The sequence below is a fragment of the Haliotis asinina genome, chromosome 3 (assembly GCF_037392515.1).
Source record: "Haliotis asinina isolate JCU_RB_2024 chromosome 3, JCU_Hal_asi_v2, whole genome shotgun sequence".
Taxonomy (NCBI): Eukaryota; Metazoa; Mollusca; class Gastropoda; order Lepetellida; family Haliotidae; genus Haliotis; species Haliotis asinina.
Genome location: NC_090282.1, coordinates 10137433 through 10151060, shown reverse-complemented (window position 1 = coordinate 10151060; position 13628 = coordinate 10137433). Strand labels below are relative to the sequence as shown.

The 13628-nt window shown below is 39.3% G+C and overlaps 1 protein-coding gene across 1 annotated transcript in view; it reads right to left on the bottom strand.

Annotated features, from left to right (window-relative positions):
• LOC137277446 (U3 small nucleolar RNA-associated protein 15 homolog) overlaps positions 1-13628 on the bottom strand; it is a 113444-nt gene that overhangs the window by 99040 nt on the left and 776 nt on the right. The window contains exon 2 of the mRNA XM_067809175.1: positions 9451-9543. Coding sequence (XP_067665276.1) covers positions 9451-9543 — 93 coding nt within the window. The remainder of the gene's footprint in view (positions 1-9450; positions 9544-13628) is intronic.

The window sequence follows — 13628 nt, the reverse complement described above, 5'->3', positions numbered from 1 at the left end:
TCTGTGCTAACTTGGGTACATCATCTGTGTCAACATGGGTGCATCATCTGTGTCAACTTGGGTACATCATCTGTGTTAACTTGGGTACTTCATCTGTGCTAACTTGGGTACATCATCTGTGTCAACATGGGTACCTCATCTGTGTGAACTTGGGTACATCATCTGTGTCAACTTGGGTACATCGTCTGTGTCAACTTGGGTACATCATCTGTGTCAACATGGATGCATCATCTGTGTTAACTTGGGTACATCATCTGTGTCAACATGGGTACATCATCTGTGTTAACTTGGGTACCTCATCTGTGCTAACTTGGGTGCATCATCTGTGTTAACTTGGGTACATCATCTGTGTCAACTTGGGTACATCGTCTGTGTCAACTTGGGTACATCATCTGTGTCAACTTGGGTACATCGTCTGTGTCAACTTGGGTACATCATCTGTGTTAACTTGGGTACATCATCTGTGTCAGCATGGGTACATCATCTGTGTTAACTTGGGTACATCATCTGTGTCAACATGGGTGCATCATCTGTGTCAACTTGGGTTCATCATCTGTGTCAACTTGGGTACATCGTCTGTGTTAACTTGGTACATCATCTGTGTCACCTTGGGTACATCATCTGTCAACTTGGGTACATCATCTGTCTTAACTTGGGTATGTCATCTGTGTCAACGTGGGTAGATTATCTGTGTCAAGGTGGGTACATCATCTGTGTCAACGTGGGTACATCATCTGTGTTAACTTGGGTACATCGTCTGTGTCAACTTGGGTACATCATCTGTGTCAACTTGGGTACATCATCTGTGTCAACTTGGGTACATCATCTGTGTTAACTTGGGTACATCATCTGTGTCAACATGGGTGCATCATCTGTGTCAACTTGGGTACATCATCTGTGTCAACTTGGGTACATCATCTGTGCTAACTTGGGTACATCATCTGTGTCAACGTGGGTACATCATCTGTGTCAACATGGGTGCATCATCTGTGTTAACTTGGGTACATCATCTGTGTCAACATTGGTGCATCATCTGTGTCAACATGGGTACATCATCTGTGCTAACTTGGGTACATCATCTGTGCTAACTTGGGTACATCATCTGTGTCAACTTGGGTACATCATCTGTGTGAACTTGGGTACCTTATCTGTGCTAACTTGGGTGCATCATCTGTGTCAACTTGGGTACATCGTCTGTGTCAACTTGGGTACATCATCTGTGTCAACTTGGGTACATCATCTGTGTTAACTTGGGTACATCATCTGTGTCAACATGGGTGCATCATCTGTGTCAACTTGGGTGCATCATCTGTGTCAACTTGGGTACATCGTCTGTGTTAACTTGGGTACATCATCTGTGTCACCTTGGGTACATCATCTGTCAACTTGGGTACATCATCTGTCAACTTGGGTACATCATCTGTCTTAACTTGGGTATGTCATCTGTGTCAACGTGGGTAGATTATCTGTGTCAAGGTGGGTACATCATCTGTGTCAACGTGGGTACATCATCTGTGTCAATGTGGGTACAACATCTGTGTCAATGTCGGTAGATCATCTGTGTTAACATATGTTGCATCTGACCACTTTCTAAATGGCATTGTGTAACCACAGCTTAAGCAGTCTAGACTACCAGTTGTCAGACTTCAATGTGGAAGTCGTAGTGGCTGAGCTGGCTAGACGGCTGACTTTGTGTGCTGGCAATTAGGTGCCTAACTCTGACCGTGGAGGTTCGAATCCTGGTACTCTGCTAAGAAAGTGAAATCCCAAATATGACATAAGTTGCATTTGACCACTTTCTAAATGGCATTATGTAATCATAGATCAAATGTGTTAATCTAGATAGAATAATTGTGCCAACTCCAATGGATCATTTGGTGTTTTGGGTATATCTTTGGGTGTTACCATGGGTAGATTGTTTCATACTACCTTGTTAGATCATTTGGTGTTTTGGGTATATCTTTGGGTGTTACCATGGGTAGATTGTTACACACTACCTTGTTAGATCATTTGGTGTTTTGGGTATATATTTGGGTGTTACCATGGGTAGATTGTTTCACATTACCTTGTTAGATCACTTGGATTTAACTTGTGAATCCATGTTTCAAATATCTTCATTTACGTCAAAACTCAAGAATTGCAGAAATTCAAACTGATGGTGAATCAGCACTTCTGAGATTTTGATGGTGAGGAGAGTAGACTTGAAAGAGTTCCTCCCAGATGAAGTAGCAACATGCATGATTGTGATAGGCAGTGTAGAGCAACATGTGTAAACACATTTGTCCGTGTTAACATACAGTCCTGCCCGTGCAGCAAGCTGATGGGAACAAATCACTACTGGATGGGACAGAGATCTGCAGACCGAGGCCACCTATCATTGAAGAGAAGCCCCCTCAATTAATCACTCATTATTTACATTCCATGAACCGTGGCATCTACAACCAAGCTCACCAACATGGAGGCCAACAAACTCCCCTCAGATTAAATATCCCATCTGGCAAACAACCACAAACTTGAATATCTGTAATGTATCGCAGCCAATAGTCCTCATTTTCCCAACAAAAAAACGTGTCCCCCTTTTCGGGTTACAAGCAATCAAAGAAAAAGCACCAAGCTGGCACTCCAAGCAATACCCTCCTCATTTAAATTGGTGTTGTGAAGGAATTATCTGCTGATAGAATCTAAATGGACTGCCAGGTCTTTGGGCCGATAAGGCGGCAAATGATACAAGTTGAGGAATACATCGCCATCAGATAAGACCTTGATAGGAAACTTCTACCTATCTTTACAAGCCTCATTGTTCAAAGCCATTACCATCTGTGGTTCTAGGGAAGGCAACTTCTGTAAACTTGCCGAGGTTTTGCTACCTCGTAAAACATTGTCAATTACTTGTGAATGTGGAAAACATTAAATAAACTTTCCTGGCCAATGGCCTGAATGTGTAAAGATACAACACTTCTCCTCTCGCTCTCTACGAGGATTTTATCAGACTTTGACTAGCAGAAATTTCAATACTAAAATTCCCTTGTTTTATCACTGATCTTACCAATCTGAAACCATGCATAAAAGTGAGTTGCAAAAGATAAATCTTGCTATGAAATATACATTGTTTCACAGGTAGGACTATGATACACACTCCATCACAGCATTGCCACTCACTCATCAATGTCGCCACTCATTTCAGCCTTTGATTAGTGAGTAGCACACTCACATATTGGATAAGAATAGTTAGGGATATATGTAAATGTTGAAATTATGAATATGAATAATGATGCATTTCTTCATTGACATACTGATACAATATCAATCATAAAACTACCAGTATCCCTAACTTATTATGTCCAGTATATGTTTCTTCACCTGCTGCTATAGACATCACTTACGAACAAACAAAGGCTTCACCTTTTCTGAATATCTTCTGTTTCATTGGTCAAAGCAGACAGGTTGATTCTCTACTGGAAAGGGGCTTAATCTTGTATTTCTTGATTCCACATAGGAAGTTCATTAGCTATGTGCATAAATTATTTAGTAAATGGATTAGCTATGTTCTTGGTTTGTTTGCATGTTTCCTTACAATGTTACATGTCGTCCAGTTTTGATGTTACATAATTAGCTGGTCCTTAGCAGGCTGTTTTAGTATCAGATTGGTCATTGGGGAGGGCATTACAGTTTTTTCGCTTGTTCTCTTGGTTGCTATCCATCGTCATTTCTGAGGACATTGTATCTTTTTTTAGGTTGTCAATCCATTGTCATTTTGGAGGGTATTACAATTCTTTAGCTTGTTCTTTGGCTGTCAAGCCACTGCAATTTAGGAGGGCACTACAATTTTAGAACTTGTTCTCATGGTCATCAAGCCATTGTCATCATAAACAAATTCAGGTTATGATCTTATAGTACATAAATGTTTCTACTGTTGTACACATTCTTTTGTGCCATTCATAATGCATAAACACTTTCTATTCAGTTCATATTGAAATTTTCTTGGGTACATATACTATTGTACACCTTCATGTCTGTTGCACATAATACTTGCACACATCTGTGCATTCTCTTCTGTTCTGCATAATACATTTAGAGTGACTAAGGGAGTTTCAGTTTACTTTTATGCCACACTCATCAAATTTAATATTAAATTTAATTTAAAGTCTGTAAACAATCAAATCTGGACCAGGCAATCCAGTGATCACAGCATGAGCATCAATCTTTGCATTTGGAACCAAGTCAGTGAGCCTAACCATCCGATCCCATCAGTCAACCCTTAGACAAGCATAGACGCCTTTTATTGCAAGCATGGGTTGCCAAAGGCTTATTCTACCTCAGATCTTCATGGTTAACATAATGCATGTAATATGGCCTTCAATAATGACTTAAGAGTCACTAAATGATCCATGAGTGAATCTTCAGAAACATTCCCTATTTTCATTTTCAGTGTATCTTAATTTGTGATGGGTACACAAAGTATGTGATCAAAACTACTAGGTGACCTCCCTTTATTGTTACAGAGTGGGTTTGGCTTCCTGACCTTGTGTTCTGGTGACTAGGTGCCTCAAAGTGTGGGTTCAAATCCCACATGAGACTCAACCCCTAAAGGGATTAGAATCTATACTTCACAGAGAAAATGTACATAACTACACAACATGTTGATTTTTAAAGGACACCGATAAGCTGTTACTGATCACTTAACATTTTAATCATTAATTCACACACAGGAAACGTTCAGTTATTTGGCTGAATATCTGTAAGAATGGTATATGAACAAAACAAGTAAACCCAAGCTATGAACCTCATCCATTGCTAGACTGACTGTCATCCTCTTTCACAGCTATCCATGAACACAGCTAACTATATCCATTTGTCTATTCAACATATTCATGTTACCACCAATGGTTGATCAGCCAGCCACTCAAGAATGTTCACAAACACGAAATCCCAAACACTAACATTTCATTCTCCAGCTAATTCATAAAAAGTGAGTGTCAATTCTTAAATATAACAAAACCTCAAAACAAGAACAAAGTAAACAATGGCTAAATGTATTGAAATAATCTAGCATTCGAATAATCAAAAACTGACCAAGTGTGTACAAATTATAGCATACACGCAACACGGTCTCAAGACCATTCCATCATTTATTTTTCTTCAACCGCTTTACAAAATACAGTAGAAATACCATACTGTGTTAGATAAATCAAGACTCAAAAAGATCTGGGTTAAAATTGATCTTCAGTAGCCCATGCTTGACGTAAGAGGCGATGAACAGGATTGGGTGGTCACTCTCACTGACTTCATTGACTGCTAATGCTGCTGATCACGGGATTGTCTGGTCCAGACTCGATTGTACACAGACCGCCACCAAATAGATAGAATATTGCTGAGTGTGGTGTAAAACTAAACTCACTCACCCACTAGATAAAGCAAAGATAGGCTAAACTATAAGCACAGGGTTTCCAACAAAGGGCAGGAAATACAGTTATCAGATTGGAATTATTTTCTCATATAATTAATATCAGTGGAAATTTCAGACAGGTGGATTATTATGCAATGATGAACATTTGGCGGGGTGATTACATACCTGCCCTACTAATTAATAGCCCATCTACCTGTGCTCCCAAAGCATGGAGTCGGGGAATGCCTGTGTGTGGAGCCAGATGCCACCTATCATCTGATCATAGGAAGATTCTTCTTGCCAGGTTCCATCAGTGATGCAGAGCTAGCTATCATTTTTATCAAAGAGAAGAAGCAAGTTAATTTTGCTTTTTCCATAATTTCAAACATCATTGACAGCAATGATGATCCGGTTTCGCATGTTTGTAATTTCCGTGATTTTATAGATTATGGCAGGGCGATACTATAAATTTCCCAGAATATCCCAGAAAAACATTTTATACGAAGCAGACTTTGGTGAAAATGATATGAAAATATGCTGTGTATACACAGCCTATGTTGATGTGCCATTTTGTGATATTTCGACTTGCAGAAGCCTACAACCATATCCTCATCTAGAACAAATTCAAAGGCAAAAAACACGTTTATATGTTCATGCCGGATCATAACATGAGATGCAGAGCGCTATAAAACAACATAGCTAGTGAATAAATCTGACTGTCAGCATATGGAAAAGTGTAATTTGCTTATAAGTCGCTTGAGATTGTAATACAGATACGCTACGCTTTTGGAAGGTAAACATGAGGCAGACGGGCATCAACACATATTTTTTCATGGCTGCCAGAAAAAGATATAGTTTACATACAATATATGTACATAGAATATTTGGACAACAGAGATTTTCACAAACAAAAAACCAACACAAACGACATACAGATTAAACTCAAGATGCATATCATGTTAATCACATGCTTTTTAGCCATTACAACAGAACATCACTTATTTTACATGTTTCAGCGACGCCATGGATTGCATGCTGTTATTAATATGCACACATTTCTCAAGACTTTTCTTTTATAAAAAAACAAACCAAACATCAATATCACATGTAACGAACACAATTGTTTGATGATTGGAGTTATGTTGAGGTAGCATCCCACCGTTTCCTGGTCTACATCAACAATGGGTGCTCTCCATGGCACTTCCCAGAACCAGTTGTGTTAACTAATAGTTTTGTTTGACAGGATAAGTGAAGAAAGCAGGGTACTTATCACATTCAAACCCACTTTTTAAACTTTGTGCCTTGTACAAGTTACACATCTATGTACAACAGTGACAAAACACAGAAAGTACTTTCTCTAACGATCCTACCAGGACCACGAGCAGAACCAACAACAATGCAATCAGCACATTCTTGATGCAGGAAACCTGAAAGGTGTGTTCATAAAAGGCAAAATGCAACTGAACACCTGTATTGAGAGTATCAGTATACTTCCAAACCAATATTTTAAAAAACAGACAGAGAACTCATTCTCAAGGTACTTTTTGAAAAATTTAGTAAATTCAGTTTGACCAACTCAATTTGTTTTTACGGCACACAAAAATTTATTATCAGTCATTACCACTGCAAGAGATAAATTAGGATTCAAATATGTTGTATTGGTAATAATTATATAATTAACTATGAATTTTTGGATGAATTATTATTCCATGATACCAATTCTAGCAATGTTCTGGCAATATCATGGCAGGGACATCAGAAATAGGCTTCATACAAAGTATCCATATGGGGAATTGAACTCTAGTCTTCAGCATGATGAGTGGATGCTTTTAACATGAGGCTACCCCACAAGTTTGCTGTATGTTATGCTGTCAGCACTGTTATATATCTGTCCTTTATATATTATAGATTATACATCTCCACACCATCAGTTACATGCATGGCTGGATACAGAGTTTAATGGCTTTAACTAAGGGTTGCAATGGCAGCTAGATCACAATGTACTTTTAGTTACATAAACAGGAGGTTTTGTAACTGTAAGATCACATGTCAAACCCATCACATACATAATGAACAGATTCGAAGGGGTAACTGATTGTAGTCAATGGTAATGAGGTGATTGAAAAGATATGTATCAATTGTATATCATACACCTGGCAAAAGAGTACTTTTAATATGTTTGTTAATGTGATAACAAAGTCTCCAGAAACCTGTGGTGAACAGTGTAAACACTAAACTGCACTAGTGGAGTACAATGATCAATAAAGCATGGTCATTTCTAAAAAATCTACAGACTGTTGCCATTTAGCTAGAATATTGCTGTTTGCAGCATTAAACAAACTAAACCAATAAATCCCATTTTCTGCATAGATACAAGACTCAATTGACAAAAAGATAGACTGTAGTCTTGTGGGAGACAAGACTGTAGTCTTGTGGGAGACAAGACTGTAGTGTTGTGGGAGGCAAGCCTGTAGTGTTGTGGGAGGCAAGCCTGTAGTGTCGTGGGTGGCAAGCCTGTAGTGTCGTGGGTGGCAAGCCTGTAGTGTTGTGAGAGGCAAGACTGTAATGTTGTCGAAGGCAAGCCTGTGAGTGTTGCAGAAGGTAAGTATGTAGTGTTGTGGGAGGTAGTGTTGTGGGGGGGCAAACCTGTAGTGTGGCAGGAGGCAAGCCTGTAGTGTGGCAGGAGGCAAACCTGTAGTGTAGCAGGAGGCAAACCTGTAGTGCTGTGGGAGGTAGTGTTGTGGAAGGCAAGCCTGTAGTGTGGCAGGAGGCAAGCCTGTAGTGTTGTGGGAGGTAGTGTTGTGGGAGGATTAATCTTGAATTGCAGTGCCTGAGGCAACATAGTTGGGTGTTGTTTTCAAGATGTCCTTAAACTCAACAACATGTACTAAATATATGCTGAAATTGTGAAAATGACCTTTAGAAAAGTACATACAAAACATCCTTCCATTTTCAAATTCCAATGAACACTCAAACTACATTGACAAAAAACACTCTTCCAGAACTTATCTTTGGAAGAGAATATTACTCATCTGATGGGATGTTAACAATAATTGTAGCTTAAAAAGTAATGAAGGTGAAGGTCAAAATTTAAGATGAAGTTAAAAGTCAACAAACACATGACCAGTCACCCTCTTTTGATTGCTTGCTCTGCAGTTGTTCACTACACAAAAACATTTTCAAGACTGATTTAGACCATGACTTATACAATACCTCAGTGTATGGAATATGCAAAAATAGTACTAAAGAACTGCTTATTGAAAAACATTCAAGGGGAGTCTTGAAAGCGTGTGAAGAAAATCCAGTGAACCATTCTTGAGATATCTTGCTGACAATCATAACATGCAGTTTCATACGAAACTGTGAACTTGAAAATTATGTGAAGGTAACCAAAATTGACTGGACCTTCGCCCCTCCTCCCCTCCACATGAATATGGAGAAAATCCAGTGAACAGTTCTTGAGATATCTCGCAGACAAACTTAAAGGTCACATGCAATGCATAACACAACTCTGTAGATTCTGATACCTATCAGTATGCACTTACTGAAACATATCATCAAAAATGCCAACTCAACCTATAAAGTTGAAAAACAGTGCGATGAATAAAAAAAGTACACAAATTTGGAGTTCAAACAATTTCACTAAAGACCAAAATCAAAACCAAATTAAATATTCTTACACATTATATATGGTCTCAGTACACTGAACAACATGTGAAGAAATACTGTGTTTGGCACCTCAGGTTAGAGGGTTTGAGGCCAAATCCACAGGGTCACGTTTTCTTTCTGACTAACAATATCAACAGGTGTCTGATAATCACTGATATTGTCCGACAGTAAAACTTCACATTTGATTCACAGTGATTGTTCCAAGAACAATGTTTGTAAGATAGCACTGTTTGTGAGTTTCTTGTTCATACTACAGATATTCTGCTGAAACATTCAGATGAGTCTCGCCATGATTACAACTGCCTTGTCGGCTGACAAGGAAACCTAGCAACAGCTCCGACAATATGAGATCACTGAAGACATCATGGACTGGTAACCAGTACCGACAGACTCACCCGTGTGGAGTTGGTGACAGCATAGTTGTAGGGTTCTGTGGGGCTGAAGTCAATGTCTGTAATGGCACCATATTCCTTCTTGGTCACTGGAACCTAAAACCAGAACCAGTCACAATGAAAGCAACCTGAATGATTACTGATAAAAATAGTTACAAATTATGCATGAGAGAAGATGAAATAGAACAAATAAAGTGTTTCCTTTCACAGGAAAACAACTGGCCCCGATTTCTCGAAACAAATTAAAGTCGTAGTTTTGACTTAAGTTCAAGTTTTTAGCTCAAATCTGAGTAAACACAGGAACACACATTTTCAAGAATACACAGAAATCGCTATTGAGCCCAAACTTTCAAGATCTGAGTTTGGCGGACATATTTCATTAGTTGTGTGGACTTCGTTATTTACAAAAAATGCAGGTTAGTTAAAAATTCAGCTTTTTCAAATTGTCAAACTCAGTTTGAGATTTGAGTGAAAACTTAAGTTTGTTTCAGAAAATCGGGGCCTGAAGTCTTGAAGTGTCACAACCAACAATGATTTCCTTATCTACAGCTGGTTCAAGGCAAAAAGAAAGCCCTCCATCACCTATGTCAGTACATGTAACATCAAAATTATTTAACACACAACATCATGTAGATGGTCAAAACAATTTGAAAAGATATTTAAGTCATTGTTGCAATGGGGACTACTGAGTAGCCACTTCTGTTAATATGGTGACTATGAAGTTTTGCCATCAAGAACTACAATGGCCCAACATTGTTTTGGTTGCAGATCACTTACTGAAGCTGATATTCCCTTGTGTATCCACACACCATGCCAGATCCATGGGAGATCACAGCTAAACCTAAGAATAGAATAGGCTGGAGGTCACAGTCCTCATTGGCCATTACCATGTGTTTAGTGTTTCAACAAGGATCTGTAATTTTGGGGTTTTTATACATGTCACAACAGGCAACACCTGTTGGATCCTCCACTTTGAGTGGTATAAGTACCTTCATTATTATTTTTTACAGATTAGAATGAAAATGCAGCAGAGAGGGTTCGGGTGATCCTGGCACAGTCAGGCTGGTCAAGCTCATCATCAGCTCAGGGCCCTCGCCCCCTCTACACGCAGCCCAGACAGCGAATGGGACTTCTCCCATGAAACACTGCCTAGTCGAACCCACCAAGAACTTTCCAGAGAATATGGAGGCTCCCCAACACTGCAGCCTTCTGCATTACCCAGATTGTCAGAAGGGGTGTGCTCCCAGTGGAGAACCCGGGCACTCTTCTGATCTGCGCCAAGAGATCAGGAGGTACCAAACCAAGGGCACCGAAAACAATGGGGAGCCTGACGACAGTGTACTTGGGATGCAAGCGAGACATTTCAAAGGCGAGGTCCGCATATTTATCATGCTTTTCCTGAATCTTGCCAATCACATTGCTGTCAAAAGGGACAGAAAATTCTATGATATAAATAATTTCATTGGTTTTATCAAAAAGGACAAGATCAGGTTTGTTGGCTGGAATTCGTCTCAGGCTGTATATTGGCCTATTCCAGAGATTTTCCATTTTCCAGCACACCCTGGACAAGTTCAGGGTCGTACCATGGATGGACCTCGGGGTCAAAGCCACAGGCATGGTGGAGACGATAGTAAATGCAGCAAGCCATGCCATCATGTCTTTTAAGATATACTGTTTGTGCCAAGGAAGGGCATCCACTGACAAGGTGTTGGACAGTCTCTGAGAATTCATTGCAAAGACGACATTTTATGTTCACATTTTGATTAAGAATCACATTTTGACAATTGCCAGTGGGAAGTGACAGGTCCTGAGCAGCAAAAAGGAAGCCCTCAGTTTCACATTTGAGATCAGCCGACTTTTCCAGGCGAAGGAGTAGGTTGGATTGCTGTTCTGTTCCACACACTGCATGTACACATGATGCAATGGCTTCTCAGACAGCTTCTCCGCAAAGGACCGACTCTGGGCATACTTGGTAAAGGACGTCACCTGGTTTACTCCCATCGCTATACACTCCAGCAGTATATCGCCATTATTATTGTTGTTATTATTACTATTATTATGACTGGTCACCATGGCCACTCTTCCCTGACAATACATAACATTACACAGATCAGTCATGTTCCTAACAGTTCTCTGTTCCTATTTAAAATGTTTACATATATGTAGTTGTCATAACAAAGGAACAATTCTGAGCAACAAAAACTTGAGTGAGTGAGTTTAGGTTTACGCCGCTTTTAGCAACATTCCAGCAATATCACGGCTGGGGACACCAGAAAATGGGCTTCACTCATTGTGCCCATGTGGGGAATTAAACCCGGGTCTTCGGCGTGACGAGCGAACGCTTTAACCACTAGGCTACCCCACCGCCCCCACAACAAAAACTACCACCAAGAACAGTGTTAAGCATTCTACCTAACACAGTTGATGCTAATTTGTTCAGTGATGACACAACCATGTGAAGGACTGGACTGCCATAGTAGAATTATCCAACAGCATCCAAACAAATACACTTGAGGAATCTTGTGCAATAATTACTTGGTGACAAATAACATCAATATCAGTTTTAACTCCCATCAGAAAACAAAACACAAAGATTTAACGGTCATTTCTTTCATTTCACATACCGAACTCGACTGAACTGTAATCATGCATGCTTCAGTAAAGGTTATTACTTGATAAAGCTTCAGGTAAATGTATTATTGATTTATATACTGTCAGTAAATTAGCCTCAGTGACAAAAAACAGTGATGCATTCACTGGATGCATTTGCAGTGTGTAAGTATGTAAGTAATTGTCAAAAATAGTAATGTGGTGCATGTCTCAGACTTTTGCCAATGTGGTTGAACCCAGGCAGACAGGCATGTTGTTGACAATCCAAGAAACAATCTGGTAAAGTATGACTCAAACTCATAGGATTCTGGGTTGTGCAAGGGACACAACTCAGGGCGGCAACATACCACCACCTGAGATGACCATCCATGCCTCCACAACAAAACACTATCTGTGGTCAAGTGAAGAAAATTTGAAACAAAATGACTATGAACTCTGGCATGTTGCTTCTGGTTACAAATCTATTCAACATAGTCAAACATAGCCTCCTTGCACGGGTCAGACAACAGTTGTAAACATTTTCAGAAACATTGTTTTTAATTGTTCTGGCTCATAAAATGTGTGGCTAGTTCAATAACGGTCAAGTAATTTGCTCAAGACATCAGGCTCAGTGTCTATATTTTGAATACATTTTTTTCTGATTACCATAACTGAACAGGACTGGTTTGCTAAGGAATATTTTTTAGTGTAAACATTCCATCTATGTTTATCAAATGACAGTAAGAATATGCATGAAAAGAAATGATATCTTCTCACCTGGTGTGTGTAAAACATCTTTAGTATAACAATGTATGCAACAGGCATAAATTAATCACATTGTCATAATACATACTGACAAACATTTCCTGGATTAGAACAGAAAAGGACATGGAATTCCCTTGCTAAGGGGATACTGTGGAAATGGTGCTGACTTAAGTCTATAGTTAGGGTGCAGGCTAAAACATCATCACAGCAAAACGGCACCTGGTGAAAACGTCACCGTTTGGACAGAACAGAACCTTCCCTTGGCGAAAACGGCTACAAATGTTATGGTGAAAACGTCACCATATACAATTTTAATAAGGATGAAATTGATGTGATGACTTTATTGTATTGTGAACTTTGGATGAACATAGGGCAGCAACATACCACCACCTGAGATGACCATCCATGCCTCCACAACAAAACACATCATTCATCACAATGCCTCACCACTGTGTGAGTTATGGACTACTATTATTTACATAAACATAAATATGTATGCGGCAATTCATGGTCCCATCCAACAAAACTCTATCTCAACAGTCTTTTTCTGGACCACCAAACAACCCAAAAGAATGCTTGATAATTTGAAATAAACATCTAAACATTACAAACAATTCAATAAAGTCAACATAATAATAAAGTCAATATAACAATGTTTGATATATGGTGACGTTTTAGCCCATTAATCAGTATCCGTTTTTGCCAATTTGGTGCCGTTTTCACCAAACGATTTTGGTGCCGTTCTGCTGTGGTACCGTTTTAGCTATAACCCCATAGTTAAACATCAGCGGAGATGTTACATGAAAGATGATCAGTGTGTTTAGTCA